The following is a 23,933-nucleotide window of genomic DNA, read 5'->3' on the forward strand; positions in this document are numbered from 1 at the left end:
ATTTTCTTGTCATTTCAGTGCCAGGACAGATAGTAATACTTACAGTAAGTTAATACTTAAGTAGATACTTACTTTTTTTGCACTAAAACTACGTTTAGAATAATATTACTTTTGCTCAGTGACTTGATTATGACATTCATAATCAAAATCCTGGAGGCTTACATGAGAAAATTCATATCTAATCTGCTATTTATTCTTGCTGCTAGGTCTTTATTCCATATAACTTTGTAGGTTGGGGGTGGGGTGTATTTCTGTTTATATTTTGATGACTTTTGGAAAATTCTAGGTATTCTCTTTTAATTCTCTAGTTTTTGTGTCCATAAGTGTTCAGAGCACTGTAACAACCTTATTATCATTCTGTGTCTAAACTTTGTGGTAATATCCGTCTCTCAGTGAAGTAAGACTCAGTAACGAAACATGCATAAGGGAAAAGCTGGAAAGCTTATTTTCAGTACAGCACTTTTTTCTGACTCTACACAGAAAGACTGCATTTGATTAATTGTAATGTTATTGGCACTCGAAGAGTTACCTTTGGAATAGAGACTAAAATAAAATAATAAATAAATAAATAATTAAAAAAAGACAAAAAGCTCTTCCTGTAACAACCTAGTGCAAGACCCGAAATGACCCTTCAGGAATAGGTGTATGAGACCATTTTATGGAAAAAGCAAGGAACCCCAAATTTAGAAACTCCCAAGCAAAGCTGGCGCTAATGGTTTAACTGCCTCTTGAATTGCGGGCTGTGGTTTTGTCAACAGCAAATGATGAGTCCCCTCAGAGGGACCTGCACAGACCCCCAGGCTGATGCAGGGCAAAGCAGTGCCTCTGACTGAAACACGTGGGAAGAATCTCGACCTTTCTCATATGCCAATACACAACACCCCTGCAATCAGGTTAGGTGAAAGAATCCAGCTTGCAAAACTTTGATGCGCTACTGTTTTTAACTGAAACATTCGCAGAGAGAGACATTTATTTCCTGTTAACAGCCAACTGAACCGTCCCCGAACTCGGCACCGCTGGCTCCGACACCTCTGGAGGCGAGGGGCGGGCACGTGGCGGGGCCGGGGAATGAAGGATGCTGGACGGCGGACACGGGACGGGGGATGCAGACACGGGACGGGGGATGCAGACACGGGATGCAGACACGGGACGGGGGATGCAGACACGGGACGGGGGATGCAGACACGGGACGGGGGATGCAGACACGGGACGGGGAATGCAGACACGGGACGGGGGATGCAGACACGGGATGCAGACACGGGACGCGGGACACGGACGCGGATGCAGACACGGGAGGGGGGATGCAGACACGGGACGGGGGATGCAGACACGGGACGCGGGATGCAGACACGGGACGGGGGATGCAGACACGGGACGGGGGATGCAGACACGGGACGGGGGATGCAGACACGGGACGGGGGATGCAGCAAACCCCGCTGTCCCACTCCCCGCTGCCCTTTAGGTAGCCAGTACGATCGCCCGAGAGCAGCACGGGGGGCCTCGGGCTGGGGGAGACTGAGAGTCGGCGCGGGCGGCAGGCGCGGCGGGGCAGCCCCGGCGGGCCGTTGGGCGGGCGGGTCCTGATTTCGAAGGCAAACGGCCCAATGGGAGGCGCGGGCGGGGCGCGCGCGGCTCGGCCGGGCGGTGATGGCGGAGGGGCCGAGCCGGGGATGAGGGGACCGGGCGGGACAGCGGGGAGGGAGGGGAGGGAGGGCGGGGGCGCCGCGATGGCGGAGCAGAGGCGGCGGCTGGTGCGGCTGGCTGTGGTGGAGGAGCTCCGGGCCTCGTACGGGATCAAAGTGAAGAGCGGGAGCTGCCTGGCGGCGGCAAAGGATCCGGGAGCGGCGGCGGCGGCGGAGGTGAGCGGGGCGGGGGCGCTCGGAGGGGCTCCGGCTGCCCGGGCCGGGCAGAGCCAAAGCTCACACGGCTCTGGGGCTGGCCCTGTCTCCGGCGAGGCTGCTGGTTCTGGCGCTAGTCCCGTTCCTGTAGTGCTGCGGCTCCCCGGCCGTGGCGGGGCATTGCCTCCCGCCGCGGGGAGACCCCTTCGTTTGCAGTGGGGAAAGCCGCGTTTTACCCCTTTTCCCAGGCAGCCGCCAGGCAGCCGTGCTGTGATCCAGGAAGGCAATGGCTCGGTGGTGCTGGTGCCCCCGCCCCCAGCAGCTCAGCACTTGTGTGTTGCCAGGCGGGCCAGATGGTGGAGGGAATGTTTCCTCTTTTGTTCCTATACTTGAGGATCTCTGAAACACACGCGCTTGCCTCTGATCTGTGCAAGAGCTTTTTACGTTTTACTGTGATTATTGTCTCTCACTACGGAATTTAAATTTAGTAATTGTATTCTTGGAATACGTACCTACTGTGTAGTTTCTAAAAGCTCCGTGTCTTTTACTTGATACCGTAGATTTTTTTGTTTGAAGAGCATTATTTGCATGGTTTCCTAGAATAAGAGATAACTAGGTATTTTGGTGCCGACAGCTCTGGCCTTGATTTGCCAATGGTCCGAGGAATGAAATCTGTCCCGTTATCTTAAATACCTATTTTGAATTTGTTAAAGGGAAAAAAGTGTGTTTTCAGCCTCAGGACTCTTATTTAAAATTAAAGTATCATATGGGTGGCAGCACTGAAGTCCACTTCAGAGCACTGATCTTCTGGTAGACTCCTAATTTATGAGGTGTGGACTGTCAAGTCCTAAACGAGATCCCTGTGCCACTGATATGGCACAGACCTGAACATCCTCAGACTGAGGTTTCTGTAAGGCTGAGAAGGTATTACACAATGCTGCAGTAATCCTTGGTCAGCATAAGCCAAAGAAGTTGTGAAAGCACATGCTGGAGTTGGAGTTGGGTTGTTTGGAAAGGGAGAAAGCAAGACTTAAGTTAGAATTAGTTTTTTCCCCCTTGTCAATATCAAGCATATGGTTCTAGACTTTTCTTTCTTTTTCCATTTGAAGGGAAAGTAATAAGAACTGTGAGTAATATATACATGTCTTAATGAAAGATGTCTATATTACTGTCTGTAATACTTAAATTGTATGTAAGGAAGAAAATGTAATTTAAATAACGACTGAGTGAGGCAGGAAAAGCTACAGAATAGCATTTGTTTTGCTGTGGGCATTTTATTTCTGTTGTGAGGGAACAGACATAATTTTATTGACTTTACTGCCTGTTAACTAAGAACTTAAATCACAACTTCAGGTACTTCACACAAAACCTAGAGAAGTGAGCAAATCAGGATTTGTAAATGTTGAATTACAAACCACTGGAATTCTCCATTATGCAGTCGTGTAAATACAGAAAAAAATATTATCTCTTTGAGTCAATTTTCTTTTTTGTAGTTTTGGTAGCAACCTGGAACACAATGGCAGGTGTGTTGCTTCTCTTTCCTTATCATGTTATGTTTGTTTTCTGTAGGACAGATAGGCCCAAAGTGGCCTAATGGGTTAGTTACTGATTAACAATTTTTCTAACATGGTCAGCACTTCAAGTTTCTGGTATAACTGACCAAGAGGTTGCATTCATCTCTAATAACAAGTTGGGCATGATCCCAATCCTCTTCTGCTTGGGAGAGGGACTGGCTTGCGTGTTCTGTAAATAGAAAAGTAAAAGAGGTGAGGTAAGGAAATAAAAGTAAATAAAAGTTGAAATGTGTGCTTTTATAACTGACAAAACTGTGCAGCAACCCCAGATAAACATTTAAAAAATGCTGTAGGTGAACATCAGTAGTAATGACTGAATAGATTGCTAATTTTCTAGTATGTAACAGATACTTTAATATCTTGCTAAAATGCTAACTATGAGAGTTCAGAACATTTTTCTAGATTATTCTCCTGAGTTTAATCCTCCCTGAAACAGCCATCATGAATGTCTGAGATGAAGAAAAAAGTTAAAAAAAAAAGTTATTGCAATTGTCTTATGTTGATTTTTTAAAAAAATAGGCTTCAGTCAATTTGAAAAACTAAGGTGAGATTCCAAAACAATCTGGTTAATATCCTTACTGATTTGAGAGTCCTATAAGAAAACTGACTTCTTATAAAATTAAAAGTGTAAAACATACTGCAGAAAACCTTTGTGCTCTTTCACAATCTCTAGGGTGTTACCTGTAACTAGAATCAGCGTAGTCTTTGATACCTAGATGACAGTGCTCTTCCAGACAATACCTCCAGACAATACTATCTTATCTGAAAGACTTTGTGTTTTATCTTAACTACCTTTATGTTTGTGCTTGTGGAGGGTGTGCTTTTTTGTTAATGTAGTTGACAATTATATTAACTTTTGAGTAATATTAATTGAATTTTGTATTTTAGGGTAAAATCTTTGGAATATCTTTTTATGCGCTGCCTCGATCACTTGTGCCAGAATATGGTTACATTCCAAGGTAAATTAACAATGTATAATTTTACACCTACTTTGCTCTCTTTATAATATTGAACCCTTGCCAGGAGAAGGAATGAAATAGTTCTTCCAGGCCTGCTAAAGCTTATGGTGGATAAAGGAATAGTTTCAGCTGGGGAAGGAGGGATGCAGAAGTTAGATGGGTAATTCAGAGCCACAGCTCTCATTCAGTTGTATTTCTTTATACTTCTCATCACTGGGGAAAATTATTCTATGTATAAAGTTTTATAACAAAACTATGAAATAGTTTTTCTGGAAAAAAGCTTTATTCTGAGCATCGAAGTATGTTTCTGTTCTTTTCTCAGCTTTCTTGTTGAGACTTGTGAATATTTGGAAGAACATGTTCATACTGAAGGACTCTTCAGAAAGTCTGGATCTCTTGTTCGTTTAAAGGCTTTGAAGGTATTCTGTAAAGCTGCTCTTGTTTTTCTTAGTAAACTACATTTCACTTGATCATCTGCATGTTTTAATTTGTGGACTCTTTTCAGTCATGTTCAAGTTTTAATATTGGAAGTAGATTGGTAACATTACGTGCTTTAGAAATGAGAAGACCTAGTCCAAAAACTGACAGGCTTCCCTTTATTTTTAAAATGTTTTGGCCTTGTGACTGAACAAACTCATTAACAGTTGTGCACACTGGATACTGTGAGGATATTTGTTTAGCAGTGTTCTCCTAGAAGGTGTGTACATGGGAAACATGTAAATCACACATGTGCTCTGACAGCGTTGCCTGTGTCTCACTGTAGAGTTCAGCCTGACAAGGCTGAAACTATGGGGAAGGTGTGATTGTCTTTTCTGACTTGGGGATTAATGAGGATTAATGCCTAAACTTAAAAATCTGATGATATGTTGAAGACTTTAAATCATGTTTCTTGTGACGAATTTCAGAGTAAACTGGATCAGGGTGAGAACTGCCTCTCAGCTGCGCTGCCATGTGATGTTGCAGGGCTTCTCAAACAGTTCTTTAGAGAGCTGCCAGAACCCATCCTTCCGCCTCACCTGCAGGAAGGCCTTGTCAAAGCTCAGCAGCTCGGAAATGAGAGGAAAACTGCAACTGTGTTACTGTCGTGTTTGATGGCCGACAGAATAATTGAAACTTTGAGATACTTTTTCAACTTTCTGAGAACTGTGTCATTAAGGTGAGTGTAAAGAGAGTGCTTGTAAAGAGGCCTTATTCCTTTAGCGACTTCTCTTTCCAGGCAAGTGCTCTAACTTTCTGTGAGTGGTTTGAACTTCTTTATCTGCAGACATTCATTAGAATTCAGTCATGATCTTTTATTTCATAAATCTCCAAGCTGGAGACTTGGCTTTGTTCAAGCTATATTTCTCATTCTTCTTTGGAAAGCAAAATTGCCATAATCTAACTGATATTTTGCATTCCCCAAAACTGAAGGAGGTCTATAACCTCTATCCTCCTGATTCAGTGACATAGTTGTGCAATTACCTGGCCTGGTGTGCATAAATCTACACATTAATCTTGTCTTGTTATGTAAGCACTTGAGTGAATTATTCCATTTTTTTTTTTCAACTGCATTTGTCTTATTTGGTCTTTTCACTGCTGATGTCCTGATAACTTGTATAAAAAACCTTTTCTTGTTAAGATCCAATGAAAACAGAATGGATAGCAGTAATCTGGCAGTGATTTTTGCTCCCAACCTCTTGCACTCAAATGAAAATGAAAAGATGTCAGCTAATATGGAAAAAAAAATTCGCTTGCAAGCTGCTGTTGTGGAAACACTTATTGACCATGCAGCAGAAATCGGTAGGTTGATAAATGTTTATCAAAATGTCTTATTTTACTAACCTGTATGCAGCTTTTCTTTTCATCTTTTAAGAATAATTAAAAAATATATTTCTTAACTAATCCAGGGCAAGTACCAGAATTTATCTTGGAAAAGATTCCTGCAATGTTGGGCGTTGATGTCTTTCAATCTACTCCCTCACTGTGGGGCCAGGAAGACAGTGAAAATGAATCTCCCAGTGAATGTAAGAGGAGGAGGCACCGAAGTGTTGGAGGTAGGTATGTTTTGTGAAAGTTTCAAAACCAAAAATAGAATTGAAACTTCAAGTATCCTGACCCTAAGCGCTTACTGTGTCCAAAAGCAAAATAGACATCTCTGAAACTTGTTGGACTTGATTTGCAAAATCTAAATAAGACTTCAGTAATCGTGTTACTTTATTTTATGCTTACTCTGAGTTTATTCTAGTGTGTCTGTTGTCTACCAAAAAATAGATTTTGGTTTGTATGGATTTGTGAAGCCAAATTAATATTCCAGCCTTTTGTTGAGTCAGCTGCAGATCCTGTTGCAAAACAGTAAAAGTTGATTTTTTTTTTTTTGTTCTGTTTTGGTTAGGTTTGGGGTTTTTTTGCTGGTTTTGAAATGATACTTTAACACATACCTTGATAAGTCAAGTCTTGAGAAAGTAAGGATACAAATGGCAGACCTGTTTTTAATTAGAGCAACTAATTTGTGTTTTGAAGTGTAACTTTGATATTATTGCATACTGTGTGCTCTGGTATCATGGATCTGGGAGTTTGGTGTGGTTTTTTGGTTTGTTTTTTGTTTGTTTGGGGTTTTTTGTTTGTTTTCGTTTTCCTTGGGTTTGGGATTTTTACAGTTTTCAATAGGGTTGGGTGGGGTTTTTTTGCAAAATGTGGACAATCAAATGGTATATCCTCTGTTCTGCACTCTCAGAGGAAATACTGTGGAATACATTTACTTGACTTGATTCAAATCCACTATAACAGTGATCTTTTATGTATTGCTATAAAAATATAGGTATGTATTTGGCTTGTGTAGCTGAGTGTTAAACCTCACAGCAATTGAAATTAAGGGTGTATGATTGTATATGTTTAACCAGGGCATGTTTTGTTGTGTAAAACACTTTAACACTGAAGAAGGGAGACCATCCAGAGTTGCAAAGTAATAGACACGAATGTTAACATTTTGAGGAAAATCAGTTAGAATTTGGTAGTTCTGTGGAACACGTTCCAATAGTAGGCAGGTGCTGCTCTTTTTTCAGATGTAGTACAACCTAGCATTGCTACATTTTAAGTTTCCAGATACTGTAAAAGTACCAAAGCTTGTAGTTTGCTAAGCTTTCCTGTGAACACATGGAAATACAATTGTAGGTTGCAATAGCATTATAGGTTTTGGTACCTGAAACAGCTATTGAAACTGATTTGCTTTATTTCTCCCTGAAAAGAATGCAGGTTAAAGTTGAGTTGAAAATAGAGCAAGACAAGCTTCACATTTAAATTTGATTGCTCGGTGTGTCTTGCATTTCAGATATTGTTAGTGGAGCATTGAATAAATTTAAATCTAACAGAACACCCTCCACTACACCTCAACAAGACAAAAGCGGTAGGTATTGGTGCATTTGTACTAAATAAAGCCCATGCAGTATCTTCAGTATTTGTTAACTATATTCCACAAATTTTTTTAACTGAAGAATTAGAACTTAATTTGAATTTAAATTATTTAAAACTGTGAATATAGATACATATTTATTGAGGATACTGCATTTACTGTAATTCTTGGAGCAGCTACAGTCACTGCAGCAGTGGGCTGTGTGGTTTACTTCTGGGATTACACAACCAAACTTGCGCTTTTTAGCTAATGCACACTAAGGCTTCAGTGCAGTAGTGCAGCAATTTATCATCTTGGGAATGAATTTGCCTGGACTGAAATTTTTTCACACTTACTCTGTCTCCTAAACTAATGGAATATGACTATACTTTTACTTCCTCCTAATACCTATATTGTTAATTGATGTGTGGGTTTGGATTTTCCTTTCTGGTACTCTAAACTTGCAAAAAAACCCAACAAAATAAAAAACTTACCCCTAAGCCATACTGATTGTTTGCCTGTTCAAATGCATGCACTTCGGCTAAGCTTTTACAACAATTTTATTTCGGAGTTAAAAAACCCAGAACAGTTATTTATTTTAGTAAACTCTCAAACTTTTAAACTGTTATTACAACTTTGATTTTCTTTATTTCAGTCCTTTCATCAGCGACTCCAGTGGTCCTTACTCCAAGTACCAAGCGTAAACTTCCAACTGATTGCTCTCAGGGCTTGTCCAGCAAGAAGAGACGGTCTTTTAAGCATAGTTTTGCCTTTGAGTTCTTACCAACTAGCATTTTTAACAGCAGCTCAACACCAGCATCAGGTATGGTGCCTTCACTTTTTCCTCTTGGCTGTGAGTGGTTGTTTGTGGCTTTTTAATTTAAGTGTAGAGTCTTCTGATCTTGTTAGGCAGTCACTGATGCTCTCTAGTGTCACTTTAGTGTTTCTTGCACAACTTCCCTATCTTGGTATGTAATGTATGTTCATGTACGTTAGTAGTGTCATGTCACATGGATTGAGCAAAAGCATAAGTTTTCCATTATCTCTGACTTGCAGTCCTGATGTCCTTTTACTTTTTCCATGCCTTTCTATGATTGAGGTTATTTATACTCCTGTTTCTGTTTTAACACACAAATCCATGAAGACTACCTATAATCCCAATCTCTTGAAAGTTGTTGCCTTCTATCTCCTAAATGCTTAAATAGCTGATCTTAGCTCTGTGTGAAATATAAGTGGTGCTATTATAAAGGTTCTTCCTTGTATCCAATCACTTTTTGTTCTCTCTAGATGCTAAATAATTTCAAAACTCTAAAAAATACTTTTTACTTTTGTTTGATAGTGCTTTAGTATCACTTTATTCTACTAGAGCGCTTTCAACTCTCAGGCTCTTCTGCAGATCCTGGTTTTTTTTTTTATTTGGTTCTTTAATGTCCTGCCAACTCAAGTTAGACTAAAAAAAATTTCTAGATTGGCTGTTTGTTTTGCCTGAAGATTATTCCTCCCCCCTCAAATGAGTGATATAAAACTTCCTGCTTTTGCTTATTAAATCATTTCATGTTCTCTGAAATTCTTGGTTTTGTGCATAAGCAGATCAAAACAATGACATTTTGTAAAGTTTAACTCTTCTGGCTAGGTATGTAAAAAAAATAAATAAATACTGCAAATAATATTGAGACTGAGCCTAATTTTTCTTATTAAGCTCTTAATTTGAGGAACTGATCTGATGATAACAGCGTGGAAACTTCCTTGAAGTAGTGATATCAGTAGCATGCAGTTAATTGCATTCCAACCACTTTTATGAATGCTACAAGGAACAGCTTCGTTTAGTATTAAAGTGGAAGTCAAAGTAATTTCAAGCCAGCACTCCACAAAATAAGCAAACAAATCTTGCGCTGTTTAAAAACCTATTCTTTATTGTGTTAACTGTTAAGTCTTTACCTGAAAAAATGTGACTATTTTATATCATATAAATATAATTTTGTTCCTGTAGTTCATTTTGAAGCCAGTCCCTGTGTGTCTCTTGAGTCATCACAAACCTCACTATCTCCTTCAACCATGGGTGAAAATCATCTGTCTAGTACAGGCAACAGAAGAAGCAAAAGACTTGCAAACAAAAAATTATACAGGTAATTTGCCTTAACTCTCAGAACATAAAAAATTGGAAAGATGAGTCTACACCTCTTGACTCATGATATGTAAAGTCTCAACCTGTCTCTAAAATTATCTTTTTTTGGTAGCAACTTGTATAGTAATCTTAAAATGACCAGATCTTCCAATGTGGTAAAATGGAGCTCAAAACAAAATAAGAACTGGTATAGTAGCTTGCTGTGCCTAGTAAAAAAAGGTTGGCAAGAAGGCAATAAAATAAGTAAAACTAGAGGAAATAACCATAAATGAGAGGATATTTTCACTGCCCTCCTGAAGTTTTTTTATGTGTCACTTCTTCCCCTCTCCTCCCAGGGCTGAATCAGGAAAGACAGGTTGTTTTTCTCCTAAGATAAGCCGAAAAGAAATGGTTCGTAGGTCATTGCGCTTGAAATTTGGTTTGGGGAAAAGCAATAGAGAAACGGTAAGTATTCTGCTTCTAACCCAGTCTTCTTGTTAGTGTGCAGGTTTTAATCCAAACTCTTGGGCCCTGATTTCCAGTAGCAAGAAGGACTTATTTTGTAATGGAGGGGATCACAGCATTAACTGGACCTGCTAGCTGTCAAGTGCAAGAAGCCTGAGGTTTACTTTCATAGCAGGAACTGATCAGCTTGTACTCTGTTTGGCTGGGATGGGGCAAGAGGCTGAGAGAGGGGCAGATGACCTGAACTGACCGAGGAATGATTCTGTGTCATGTAATGTCAAGCTCACTAGTAAAACTGGGATGGGGGTAGTTTTTGAAAAGTAGCCACTGCTCAGGAGCTTGTTGAGAATTGATCTACCTACTGTAAGTGATGGCCTTTGTATGATGTGGGTTTGGGGTTTTTTGTTTGTTTGCTTTTGTCTGTGATATGTGTGTGTCTTTCCCTTTTTACCTTTCCAATTACCCGCCTCATCCTGTTGGGGAATGGGGAAAGCGAACAAGTGGCTGGATGAGAGCTTGCCTGCCAACTGGGATCAGTGCCATCACACTTGTGATCAGTAGGTCTCACAGCTCCTGAGCTTTTGACCTTGCAAAGCCTATGCACAGAATCACTGTTCAGGGTGTGATTAAGTCTACCTTACTGCAGGTAGGCTGTTCCCTACCTAGGTCTACAGAGAATCAAGGGAAGATAAAATATGGCCAAGAAAAGGCTGCTATGGCTGACTTGCATAGCCTTTTCCCGGAGGTTCATCTGTAAATGAGATTACAAGTTTATATAAAAGCAACTAACACTTTGTGTTTATTCAAGAATATTGTATCAGGATGTACAGTTGGCAATAGATCTGAAAATATTGGAAGGCGTCTTGCAAGTCAGCAAGGTTTGGAAAGCAGAACGGAATGTGTAAAAGGAGATGGACTCTTCAGCCCATATACCAGTGAAAAATTCCCTAAGAAAGGTAATTATCTTACTGAGTATATTAGATGGGGAAAACTTTTACCTTTTTTTTTGTAAAGCAAAAGTAACTTTATGGATAAAAGTATAAAAGCAGTTGAATTAAAAGTGTACTTCTAGATAAAGTTACTTGAGTGTTAGTGGCTTCTGGGGAAAAAGAACTGGTTTAGGATAGACTTATTGTGTTTCTTGTGTGTTTTAGTAGTTCTGTTTTGTTAGTTAAGCAAGATGAGAAGCATGATTTCAGTTCTTAATATTGCAACCTTTTTTCGCATTTCTGAAATTTGAGGAAGTAACAGTGTCTTTAAATTCAGTGCTGCTTGTACAATTAGTTTTTTAGTAATAATTTTGCCTATAATTATTGTTAAAATCACAAGATACTGTTCTTAAACACTGATATTTATTTATTTTAAGGTTCAAGAAATGTAAGCAAGTCAGAAGAAAACTTGCTAACTCCAAAATGTGACAATAAGGTAGTTCACCGAATGTCATGGAATAGTCCTGCTGTTATGGATTCTCAGGTGATCAGCAAGAGTGAGCAGATTCTACCAGGACACCCTGAAATGAGAGCTGGCTCTTCAGAATCTGTTTCGTTATCTGGAAAGCCACCAGTTGTTCCAGATGAATTCAAATCCACAACTGTAAGCAAACAAGACAACAGCTTGGAACTTGTGCTTTCTGAAGAGGAAAGTAATTCAACTGCAGAAACATTACTGAAAGTTAAGCAAGCCTTCTCTGCATCTGGAAGTATTCGTCATAATTTGATAGGTGATAAATCTTCCCTCATGAATGTGCCAAGTGAAACATTAAATAAAATTCTGTGTCCCACAGGGCTCAATCCAGGGAAAGAATTGTTAGCTGAAGAAGTTTCTGAAAATCTAGGAAATGTAAAATCCAGAGAGCTGTTGCACCAATTTAATCAATCTTCTGCTGCTGATAAACAGCAGTCAAAACCCCCTGAAATTAAAGTTTTGGAGAAAAGAAACTTCAAAACATCTCTTGAGATTGAACTTCAGGTCCCAAAACTAGATACAAAAAAAGTAACAGAATTTCCTGTGCCTCAAGTACCAGACAGGGAAGACAAGTTGACTGTTCAAAACAGTTCAACAAAAGATGACTTAAACAAATCAGATTTCTTTGGAAGGAAAGAGGAAATAGAATTAATACACTCACAAAAAGCTGAAAACTGTGTGGTAAAATGCTGTAATTTAGAAGAAGGTACTGCTAAACTTTCTTCGGCAGGACAGCTTCCTACTTCACAGTTGCCTAAATTGCAAAATGACGTAGGCAACCAATACTTGAAAGCTGAAAATTCTGATAAAACTTTAACTAAAACTTCAACTGTTTCTGACCGTGGAAAGGTTTCTGACCACATACAGTGGTTCAACAAGCTTTCATTAAATGATCCAAGTTCTGCAAGCGAAACTAAACCACCTCTGAAGTTTCAACGTACTCCAGTTAGACAGTCTGTAAGAAGAATGAATTCTTTGTTGGAGGCTAACAGACGATCTGTAAGCTCTCAGCCACTTAAATCAAGCAGTGTTGGTTCACCACTTGTTAAATCTTTGAGCTGTGATTCTGCACTATTCTCCTGCACAGAAAAGCCCTCAAAGAATTCCATGGTTTTGCCATGCAGGAGTGAAAGTATGTGTGACCAAATTTCTGTATGTCATAAGCAGCTAAACTTAACATCCAAATCATGTTGCAGGCTGTCTAATCCATCAGGCAAGCCTGATGTTTCTGTCAGATCTGCTGGAATCCATGATCAAAAAGTGACTATTCATCCATCAAAGTCTGTTCTAGAAGATCTAACCAATCATGAAACGGTTAAATCTGGTTTGAAAGTTAATGCAAATATAAATATTCAGGGTGTTGCCCCAGACAAATCTACAATCACAAGAAGTGCTCCAGGAAAAGAAAGAGTTCGTTATAGGGGTTCTCCAAAGAATCCAATATCCACAGTGAAATTGCTACCAACTGCAAAGCCAGTAGACTTATAAGACCAAATATCGTGACTAAGTGGGTTCATTGTAACTTGGTTAACCTTTTGAAAAACCTGAATTTTAATTTTTTTTTTAGCTCTAATTATTTGTAATTTTTGATTTATTTTAACTGTATGAGTCATGGAGATGTACAAATATTAATTTGTTTTGAGGTTTTCTTAATTTACTGAAACGTCTGTAAATGCTAGTCAGTTCAACTAAAAGAATTTAACTTCTAAAACAAGAATAACCTGTTTCTACAAATATTTGTGTTATATCTCAAATTTGATTATCTAAGCTTCTAAAAACATGCTGCATCTCCCAAAACAGTTTTTGCAGTATTTAGATTAGGTACCAAGTTTAAAAAAGACCCACACCTCTCAAATATTTAAAACAAAACTAACAGACATGTAAAAGAAAATATCTTGATGCTGAGTCGTGGTAGTTAAAGTTATTTAGTTTTTAGTTTCAAGTGTATTGTAGCACTACTCAGTACTACTAAGTTGTATCTTATATGAGCTCTATGCCTTTTGAGACAATTGTTTAATTTCTGTTGGAGTAAATTGGGAACATATTTTCCTTGTTGTGTAGGTGAATGTCAGAATAAAAACTCATGCTTGCACACGCTGGAGAATTAATAGAACATGTGGAAAACAAATGTGAAGTTTATTTAAAAAGCAAAAAGTCTTAAAAACTTCATCCAGTGATGTGCTCTGCAATAGGTACCAAGTATTTTCAGTTGTAAGCAGTAAAATGTTTTGTCTTAATGTGAGAGGGAGTTTTAACTTATTTTTAGAGCAATAGTGTTAACTAGATGGTGCAGAAGCCAGTTTTAGATGCTGAAAGTGTTGCAAGAGACGAATGTAAGAAGCCATAGTGTGTTAAAAGTTGATTTGCACAAGCAAATGTTTGTATTTTTTAGAATGAAAACTGTTTGTCTGCCATCAGTTGTAAAATTATTTAAGAGTAAACACTTGAAACTATTCAGTAGCTTTTTATATATGCAAATTGTTTATTGGCAAAATGTTAGAACTGAAGCACTGGATATTTTGGTTTTAATAAAACCATTGTTTTTTTCCCCTTTTCTGAACTTGTTCTTCTATAACGACTTAAAAGGTTAGATTATGTTGTTATATGCAGACTGTAGACACCAAAATTAGTAACTCTGAGAAAGCTGAAGTCAGAAGCAAATCTGTTCTGGCTGTCTTTTTTGTTCGTCTTACATACAGGTTGGTGATTCTCACAACTAGCAAAAGGCGTGGTGCAACACAGTTTATCAGCAATAGTCTTCTGACCTTAAACAGTATGTTAATGAGTGGAATAGTTCTTTCTGTTCCCTGCCTCTCTTCCCCCTGTGTCTACCAACTTGCAAGCTGAATGGGTTCAGCTGTTTGATCTGTTCGAAATTTCCTCTCTCACTCTGTTTGCTACATTACTGTTAAGATCTAGCACTATGGAAACAGCCTTGAGAATATCTTAACAGGATTGCTTGGTGTTGTGGTTAAATATGAAGCTTCACTTTCATAAACTGAAGCTCCAGTTTCATGAAATAAAGAAGTTGATGTAACAGTTCACCACCATCCAAAGAGGAAGCTCCTGCTCTTGGCAACATGCTCTTACCCTCTGCCTTTAGCTGGTGCTGGTAGATCCTTCAATTGATTAAATGCAGGCACCAGAGCACCACATTTTGTATCTTCTCACTGAGGTAAATAAGGATCAGCAAAACAACTTCCAGCTTTCATAGTAGATGCGAGGAGGTAGGAGCTGAAAATAGGACAGAAGGAAATAAAGGCAATGTCATGAAGAAAATGAGATCTGACTCCTGTAATAGTGAGCTGTCACATCAGTTTTTGTTTGGAAGAGTAAGACTTGAGGTTTTTTTTCCCCCTGTTATTATGTACCAAATACTTTGAATGCTAGTGTAGCTTTGACAATGTGTCCCAGATGGAGCAATAAGCTACTTTTGATGATCGATGCAAGCCAGTCTTGAACCACTAGACTTAAATGTCAGAAAGGAGAATTTGGTAGGACCCTGGCAAAGAAAGCTTTAAATGCTATTAAAAAAATTGTCAAGGTTTAGGCTCTGTTTTTACAGGTTTTGCAGAACAGTTTTGATATATATCCATTTATATAAAATTGATTATGTTTTGCAGAAAGAAACACTAGATACCAAGTCGAAGTCCCTACTGCTTACTCTTGCTCATATAATGTACTACAGAACAGCAAAAAGAGAGAATAGTCTATGTTTGAAAGTGTAGGTTGTGGGTCTGTTGGGGTTTATGCAGTATAACCTCTGAGCTTTCCATTTTAGGAGAGCTAGCTAAAGAAATGTGATACGTTCCCGCCAGTAGCAGTGAAGATGTGATACATAAACTAGCCTTTAGAAGTTACCATTTTGCGAAGTGCTATTAAGTGGTGGACTTCATTTAGCAAGATCCTTTTACAGTTGTCTTCTTGGTAACTTTTGCTATGGATGATGTGTATAGATCTGCCTTATCTGGGGACCTTCACCTATAAATCCTTGGAGCACGATTCCCATGTTAATACCTTGTAAACCTGTAGTTAGGTAAACACTATCATTCCATAAGTAAACCATTGATCATATTATTCAGGGAAGAGAAATCACAGCGGGAAGACAGATACAGTCCCAGGAATATGTAATAGCTTATTTCTGTAACTGTTAATCCATCACAACCCTGCAGTTTTATTTTTAGACTATTGTGTTTAACTGAAAAGGGAGATCTTTGATATCTCCACGAGCTTTGTGTCATCTTCTTAACGGGATAAGCCCCCACGGCGAGGGCACGGTCCCTGCGCGTCCCCCGGGCCTCTCCCTGCGCGGGGAAGGGGGAGGCGGTGTGTGCGCACGGAGGATGCGCGGCCGCGGAGCCGCCGCACCCGCAGAGCCGCGCCGGGAGCGGGAGGTGAGCGGGGCGCTCCGCGGGGCGACCCGGCCCGGCCCGGCCCGGGGGTCGGTGCTGCCTCAGGGCTGCCCTGGGGCCGGGTCATGGCCCAGCTGCCCGGGGGGCGGCTCAGAAGGGCGCGGGGGGGCGGGCAGCGGAGCGGCAGCCCTGCTCGTTTGCGGATTTACGGGAATGTTCTGTAGGAAAAGGGCTTTTTTCCTCGAAACAGGCTACGGGGGCTGATGGAGCAGGAGGTTTGCGAGGGGTGTGCAGTGGTGTGGGGGAGCCGCGCACAGGCGTTGCTGGGAATATTCCCAGCACTGGCGTTTTCAGCCATTTTTGCCTCAAAGACGTTTCCAGGTGCCTTGCGTCGGGCGGCTGGAGTATTGGAGCATCTTTTACTGTCTGGAGTGGAGAAATCAGACAGCTGGGCATATGTTAAGGACACACGGGGTGGGGGGAGGGGACAAGGAGTGGAGGGGTTTTGTTTATCCAAGGGATTCGAAGTGATGCATTTTAATTATTTTGTGATGTGAGGGGGAAAGGAGGTTTGAGAAAACAAGCATTCTGATTAAAATTCAGCCTCTCAAAGAAGATAGTAAGGGATACTTAGTTGATATTTTTCTTTGTGTTGTTGGCTTTGGCTTTCTTTTTTTCCTATTTAAACTGCACTGAGCAGCTATTTAGTGAAAGGGATTCAAGGAAACAAATCAGTTTGCTTCAGGTGGGAAAGATGATGCATATGAAGTAGGAAACCTTTCGTCTTCAGGTGCAAATAAACCGTATCTAGGTTGTTCAGTGATCTCTCATTATTCATTTTTCAGTCAATGCGAGAATAGAGCTTGGAAAATACAGTTCCTACCTGAAGAGTTCTTTGTCCAGAGCTTTATAAAATAGCATAATAAACATGGGGGGGAGAGGAAGGGGAGGGGTGTAGTGGATGACGTATTCTCATTAAATGAAAAAGTGGATTCATTTTGTTTGCAGTGACTGTAATGAATGTTATGGGCAAATACAAATCAGAAAACTGATTTCTGCAGTTTGCTACTTAATATTTCTTTCAGAAGAGAAGAGCAAACCCATCCTGTTTCCCCCCTCTTAGTTTCCAGCTGGCTAGATTTTCAGCTGCCCCTAGAAACAGTGGTAGTAAACTGTGATGTCCGGTGGTAAGATCGGATGTTATTTCCACCATGTGTACAAGATTTTTTCCCCTGCTATAATTTATAATCAAATTCTTTTCTTTTTCACAGGATAAAAGTGGCTACCACTATGACAACCACCTTGTTTTGCAACATGATATTTCTGCTGGCATTTGGATTGGCTTCAGCTTTTAGCCACAGCCCTAGGATGCCTGACAGGGTTACTGAAGCAGATATACAAAGGCTCCTCCATGGGGTTATGGAGCAATTGGGCATTGCCAGACCCCGGGTAGAATATCCAGCACACCAGGCTATGAATCTTGTTGGTCCACAGAACATTGAAGGTATCTGATTTCTACTTTGACTTGTGATTAATTTATTAATATGCTTTGGTAATAATTAATACTTTGTTTATAGATGCAGAAGGAATATCCTGAGCTTAAAATCAGGACTTCTTCACCATGTTGTTGCTTGATCTTGTTTTAAAATCATCATTCATCTTCTGCCTTCCTTAATGCAATGATTTTGGTAGAAGTAGTGGGATTTTTTTAATGTACAGGCTTTGCAGAAAAAGTTATGTTACCTTAGCAGTGTCTGGTATCTAGTACCTCAAAACTATATGGCTTTATTAATTTATGCCTGAATATTGTGCATAAATATATCACATATAGGTTCTATGTGAAACAAATGTGACCTATAGAGTCCAAATCTCTTGGATTTTTATAAATGTTTGCAGAACAAAAGAGATCAAGTATTTGCAGCGCCATGTAAGATAAAGGGATAAACCTTACATTGGGATCCTTCCTTCATGCTGCAGACAGAACCCTGTAGGATTCTGCAGAGTCCATTCTGTAGAACACAGGGGGAAGCCAGGACCCAAGGTGCAGGTGGGAAGGACGTGGGTACTCGTCTTCCTGCATCCATAAGTAGCACCTCAACAGTGTATTGATGTGATGAATGCTCTAGGCTCAGTTTAATTTTTTTTGGCCAATACCTCTGACTTCACACCGTGTGAGTAAGTTTTCCTTGGAATAAGTCTCTTATAGCTATGTAAATCATCTGAAATACCTGGCTTAAATGTTAAGGTATTGTGATAGTGTTGCAATGTGTTGCTATTTTAACTGTACAAACCAGCTTTTATTCTGGCGTGACAGCAAAAGCTTGAAGGTATGCAAATCCAAATATTATTGTTTATGTTCGAACAACATCAAAACAGAGCAGAAGCTCTCAACCCTTCTCTCAGAATTAAACCAAATTTGACACAGTGTAGCAAGTCTCCACAGTCCATAAGACTGTGTTCTTTATTTTATCCTCATTCTTATCTACAGACTACCCTAGCCAAACAGATACAATTGCTCTAATGAAGGCTAAGGAGGGAATTAAAACTGAATAGGCATTTCTACCAGACAGTTGCAGACCTAAATTTATATATTTTCTAAAGAAACTTTGATGGACATTTGTTTTTCTGCAAACTTTAATGACAGAGACTAGACTTAAAGAGTATAATTTGATCTGTGCCCTTTTCTCCTCCTTTGTGAATGTTCATACAAGGAGAAATTAGGACAGACTGGTAGAAATTAATAATTTTACTCCCCCTCTTCCTCTTTTCCCTACATTAAAAAAAGAAATCCTTAAAAAAATATAAGCAAGTCTGAATCTCTGGCAAATATTTAATCTCAGCTGTTTAACATTACTTTCTAATTACAATATTAGCAAAACCAGAATAAGAATCTCTTAAGTATTGAAAATTTTCTAGTGCTTATGAGACTCCAATAATGCTAGTTGTTGTCATCCATACCGTCTTCCACAAACAGGAGGTTGACAAATTTTTTGTGGTTTGTTTTCTTTTGTTTGTTTTCTTTTGTTTGTGGTTGTTTTGGTTTTTTTAAGGTAAAAAACCCCCTGTGTATATAACAGATTGAAACTGAAAGGTGACAAATCCAGTTGATTTATCATATTTAACACCCTCCTCTTGATCACATGAGGATGAGTCTCTTCTTCTTCAAGCCTACCATTGGTGTTTAACATCCTATTGAGAAATTTCTGCAAAAAAAAATGGTCTCGTGAGGTGAATGCTATCAATCATTGTAGAAATAGACAAGCAAATCAGACCTTTGTAACAAATGCTGCTTTTCATGGAATGTTCTGCAGTAAGTTTTTCAGGTAGTAATCACTTGCTCTGACTTTGGTTTCTTGTGATGATAAGTGTCTGTCTATAGATAGACATCTCTTAAAGTATCTGATTAGAAACATCAACCTACGGAAGTGTTAGTTGCAGTTTCAAGACTAAAGTAGTCTGTCATCATTCCACATAATGTTTTCTCATACTGTTTTTTTTTAAAAAGTACATATATTTCAGTAAAGTTTCACCATGAGTTTATCTTTAGATATGGACCATGGGTTATAGGGTAGTTAGTCCCTCAAAACTTGCATTTCATACTGTAGAGGTGATTTTAACTATTACATTGTGAAAGACTTCACAACTGAATATAGCAATTACTAATCACTTAACAAGGTTGTGTTTCATTCTCTTTCAATATTTATTTCTGCATAATCTGGAGAGAAACCTGCACAATGGGTTTGACTTTCTATTAGGTGTCTACTTGGGAAACAGAACTGCTAAAATGGCATGGTAAGACATTCAAAACAATCTAGTTCTGTAATGGTTACATAATGCTTTCATATATGGTATCTGCCTCAAAACTGCAGTTTTTATCATTTTCCCCACAGCCTGCCCACTTCTTGACAGGGGATTGACATTCCTGACCTCCCAGTGGCTCCAGTCAGCCAACATTTTCTGATCAAAAGAGAATAGAGCTGGATTCAGGCAAGGACCTCGTTCTGTGGCGAGGAATGAGGATAGGAGGTGTTTGAATGAGGATTCCTATGAGTTAATGACCTATTATGGATAAATGAAGTGTCATACTCAGTACAGGAAAAACATTGTGACTTTTCTGAACGGTTTTTTGTTTGTTTGTTTGTTTGTTTGTTTGGGGGAAGAAAAGGGACACAGCTGGATCTTACACACATATTTTATGATGTTCCATCACATCAAGCAGAAATAGAATTCTCTCAGAGGAGGAAGCAGCAATCTCTGCTCTGTTAAACACTTCTGCGGGACTTTCTGAATGAATGTTTCTGATAGTGGTACATTCCTACAGCTTGTTTGTGTCTCAGGTACTTCTTGGTCAAGGCACAAGGAGTCCAACTGAGCAGCACAAGGAACACTGTCATGGGTTGCAATGTTTAAGCAAAAGTCCTGTACTCTTAGCACAGGTGTTGGCTGACAGGAGTAGTAAGGAGGATTGAGAGGGAATTTTGTAACTGATATTCCCAGTGGTGTCCATGTAGGAAATCAATTTATGGTTGAGCTACAGAAAAAACAAGTATGTGTGTTTTTAAATAGCACCAGTACAAGGTTTCAAATTTTGAAGGATTCACCTGTGGACTTCCCACAGCATAGTCCACTGTTATCACTGGCTAACAATTCTGCGTGCAAATGCTTAAAAAATTTTACATGATAATAGAAAGGAAAACTAAGGCAGAAGGGAAGAAAGAGGTTTGACAATTATTAGAATGTGTCACAGCAAAACAAATTTTTCATTTTAAATACCATCATGGCAAAGTGGTTATTCACTAACAACTCTCATGAGTCACTGTATTCATTGGGAATTTTTGCCTGAAAGTAATGAAGAGTAGGACTGGGTATGAAATGTTTATTATTTATGAGAAATTCTGAACTGCCACAAGTGTTGACTTCCAGACATTTTTCAAACTGTATGTTTCAGTGACCAATGTAGACAGTTTAAAAACAAGTTCATCCCATGGCAGTATCTTCATCATTAGTGTACTGACTGTTCTGGGGTGCATTTGTTTCTAATTTTGACCAGGTATTGCAACTCAGCATTAAAAAAACCCTTTATCAATCAGAGCTTAATAAATTATGTTCCTACAGAAAATTGTTTTACTTAGCAAAATGCTTTTGTCAGAAATAGCCACAGCAGCATAGACCTGCAGCAGTGTTGATAGCTGCGAGGCCATCAGCTTTAGCCAGGCCATGATTTCAGAAGTACCGCTGATTTTCAGAACACCAAGATTTCACCCGTTATATGTGTACACTTGCAAGCAACATCCTGTCAGGAAAAAATTAATTTCTGTGGCTTTGGAGTTTGGAAACAAATTTAGGCTGCCATAATACAGGCAATTTTATACTAGCAGCCTAATTAAAATGAAATGTTTGCAAATCTGACTGATTATTATAATAACCTTTTCCAACTGAAATTTTATATGCCCCAAAAATACCATTGCTGTTAGTTCACAAGCAGATTTCCTAATTATACTGATTTTCCATCTCAGCTCTCTACATTTTTTCTGGTGTTAATCATTGTATTTTGACTTCAAATGCTAGAAACCAGAGGGTGGATGTGTTGCAAGGAACTATACATGGTCATCCCCATCCTTACCCTCACCACCACCCCCATATAACCCTCCAAAAGATAAAATTTAGGACTGTGTTTGCTGTAGAAAGTGAAGTCACCAACTTATTCCATACCAAAGACAACTAAAAATTGGACACTTTTCAGAAAATACGTTTAGTAGCATGTGTTCTCTTTCTGAAGTGATCAGACAGTTTTCTTGTTGATGGATGGAAAAAAAAATAGTTTGTTAATTGAAAGAAGTTACTGCCTTTTCTTGTGTTAAAGTCTATAAATACATGGGATTTTTTTCTTCTTCTTCTCTTTTCAGTTCTCAATTTGCCTGTTACTTTAGGTTAGGCTGCTAAAATAGGAGTTAAGTCTAGAAAATGCCTGATAAAAAGTTTAATCCACCAAGAAATTATAGTGAAGCTCAGAGAGATGCAGAGGCAGTGTGAGCTCTCATCTGTTAATTAAGTAGAATAGGACAAATATATCACAGAAATGGGGATTTGCTGACTGATTCCCTATGCTTGTGCACCATAGCCAGCAGATGGTGCATGGCACGTTAGCATGGCAGAAGCCAGACATATCCTACATGATGAGCAAAAATGTTCTAAATACCTGAAGGTGGTATTTTCAGATCATCTGCTTCTGCTGGCCACTTGAGTTTCTTTCTGTAAACCCCCTGATTCCTAAAACTAATAAACTCATATTAACTACTCTAATTTCTCTAATAATATTCCCTCTCCTAGTTGATTCATCTTTTTAGAAAGCTATGTTGGAGTCACTTAACAGTGTCTATAAAAAGAGGGGAAAACACAGAAAGGCAAAATAAGAATTTTGAATGAGTAGCTGTATTTCTGCAGTTACTGTTTAGCTTTATCACTAAAATACTACACAAGTCTTACTGGGCTATATTCAAGTTTTCTACAGATAAGAAGATAGCTGTATCTCTTTTAAAAAAACCCAATAGAATAAAATAAAGAAATGCATTCAACATTCAAAAACATAGAAGTTAATTTTTCTGCTTGGCAGGAATTTTACGAAGTAAGAGATCACATTTTTTGTTTTTCTTTCCTTGCATGCTTACGTGTTTGTGCCAATATTTAAAGGGATTTGGGGTTGTTTGTTTCTTTCTTTGTTTGTTTCCCTGAGGAAGGGAAGGGATTACATACATAATGCAAATTTCAGAACTATTATACCATTCATAACAGAACAGTAAAAATCTCACTCAAACACATGGGGGCACCAGTAGTTCAACTCAGGCACTTCATAACACTTTAAATTCATAAGGGGAAATGTGAAGTCCTATTTTCATTTTACAAATATCATTGTCTACCGCAAATTCAATACCCCAGAAAGCCTCTTGTGTGGTTGGTTTGTTTGTGTTTGATTTGGTTGTTTTATTTTTATTTGTTAAAAACATTTCAAATGAAATGATGGTTGGTAAAGGTGCTGGCGTGACAGCCTAGAGTCTGAAGTTTTCAATCTGTGGAAGAGGCATAATGCTGTCAACCTCAGTGACATCATTAAACGGTGTCTCCTAAATCCTGAACATTTGTAGGAATTAGAAAATATTAAAAATATGGTGCTTCTTAGGGAGGCTTTTGACTCTCCTGCTGAGACTGCTTGTAGCTACTGAGAAAAGACTGGGGTTGGTTTGATTATTTTGAAAGGAAAGAAATACCTGTTTATTGCTTCAGAAAAATGTTGTTACTGTTTCCCCGATTGAGACGATAAGAGGGTCTGTAACGTTTTGCAAATATTTCTACTAACAACTGGTAGCTGATGACTTGTCAGCACAGACCCTGTACAAATAGCACTTTGTATGACACCTACTGCCTGCAAAATTATGCAGATTACTCAGGCATCTTAATAATGTATGTTTTGTTTGCATTTTACTAATAAGAAAACTTAAGTGCTGTATTTGCTGTCTGTCCTGCATCATACCTGCAAGACTGATACTTGTTTCCTACAAGGACAGTAAAATCCTTGTATTAGAAAGTTGAAAAAACTTTTGTTGATGAATGCACTCGGTAAAACCAGCGCAGAAATGGCCTTTGCACTCATTAGCTTTTGGGCTAATGTGTGCTATTCTTATAACCAAATAGATTTGGACTTTCTTAGGTGACTAGAAGTCAATGGTTATTGTATGATATCTGAGGGTCAGCAAACATGGCAGTGTGAAGTCTGTGTCCTCTTTGCTCTAGTTTACATCCTCTGTACCAGACT

The 23,933-nt window shown here is 39.1% G+C and overlaps 2 protein-coding genes across 5 annotated transcripts in view; both read left to right on the top strand.

Annotated features, from left to right (window-relative positions):
- The first annotated feature begins 1,727 nt into the window (after positions 1-1,727).
- On the top strand, positions 1,728-14,326 carry ARHGAP11A (Rho GTPase activating protein 11A). Of its 2 annotated transcripts, XM_050335337.1 has the most exons (12): positions 1,728-1,859; positions 4,301-4,371; positions 4,694-4,790; positions 5,277-5,527; positions 5,990-6,150; positions 6,258-6,404; positions 7,679-7,753; positions 8,394-8,561; positions 9,729-9,864; positions 10,199-10,307; positions 11,116-11,263; positions 11,674-14,326. In XM_050335337.1, exons 1-12 carry the CDS (start codon positions 1,728-1,730, stop codon positions 13,257-13,259), a joined length of 3,081 nt encoding a protein of 1,026 aa, XP_050191294.1. In that variant the 3' UTR covers positions 13,260-14,326. The 2 variants fall into 2 exon arrangements, with proteins under 2 accessions (XP_050191294.1, XP_050191295.1); XM_050335338.1 differs by lacking the exon at positions 7,679-7,753.
- A 1,701-nt stretch (positions 14,327-16,027) lies between these two features.
- SCG5 (secretogranin V) overlaps positions 16,028-23,933 on the top strand; it is a 32,235-nt gene continuing 24,329 nt past the window's right edge. The window contains exons 1-2 of one of the 3 annotated variants that reach the window (XM_050335341.1): positions 16,028-16,165; positions 17,395-17,627. In XM_050335341.1, the coding sequence (XP_050191298.1) occupies positions 17,414-17,627 (214 nt within the window). In that variant the 5' untranslated portion in view covers positions 16,028-16,165; positions 17,395-17,413. Of the gene's footprint in view, positions 16,166-16,563; positions 16,582-17,128; positions 17,311-17,394; positions 17,628-23,933 lie in introns of those variants that run through there. The other 2 variants (XM_050335340.1, XM_050335339.1) reach the window with 2 other exon arrangements.

Source organism: Myiozetetes cayanensis, unplaced genomic scaffold (genome assembly GCF_022539395.1).
Source record: "Myiozetetes cayanensis isolate MyiCay16 unplaced genomic scaffold, myiCay2020 scf6-25, whole genome shotgun sequence".
Lineage (NCBI taxonomy): Eukaryota > Metazoa > Chordata > Aves > Passeriformes > Tyrannidae > Myiozetetes > Myiozetetes cayanensis.

What these genes read in the sequence shown, in the direction of transcription:
- ARHGAP11A (XM_050335337.1), top strand. Translation starts at nt 1,728, where the DNA reads ATGGCGGAGCAGAGGCGGCGGCTGGTGCGGCTGGCTGTGGTGGAGGAG. An exon ending in TGACCATGCAGCAGAAATCG is followed by an intron (nt 6,151 to 6,257) that starts GTAGGTTGATAA and finishes TAACTAATCCAG; the next exon opens with GGCAAGTACCAGAATTTATC. An exon ending in GGAAAAGCAATAGAGAAACG is followed by an intron (nt 10,308 to 11,115) that starts GTAAGTATTCTG and finishes TGTTTATTCAAG; the next exon opens with AATATTGTATCAGGATGTAC.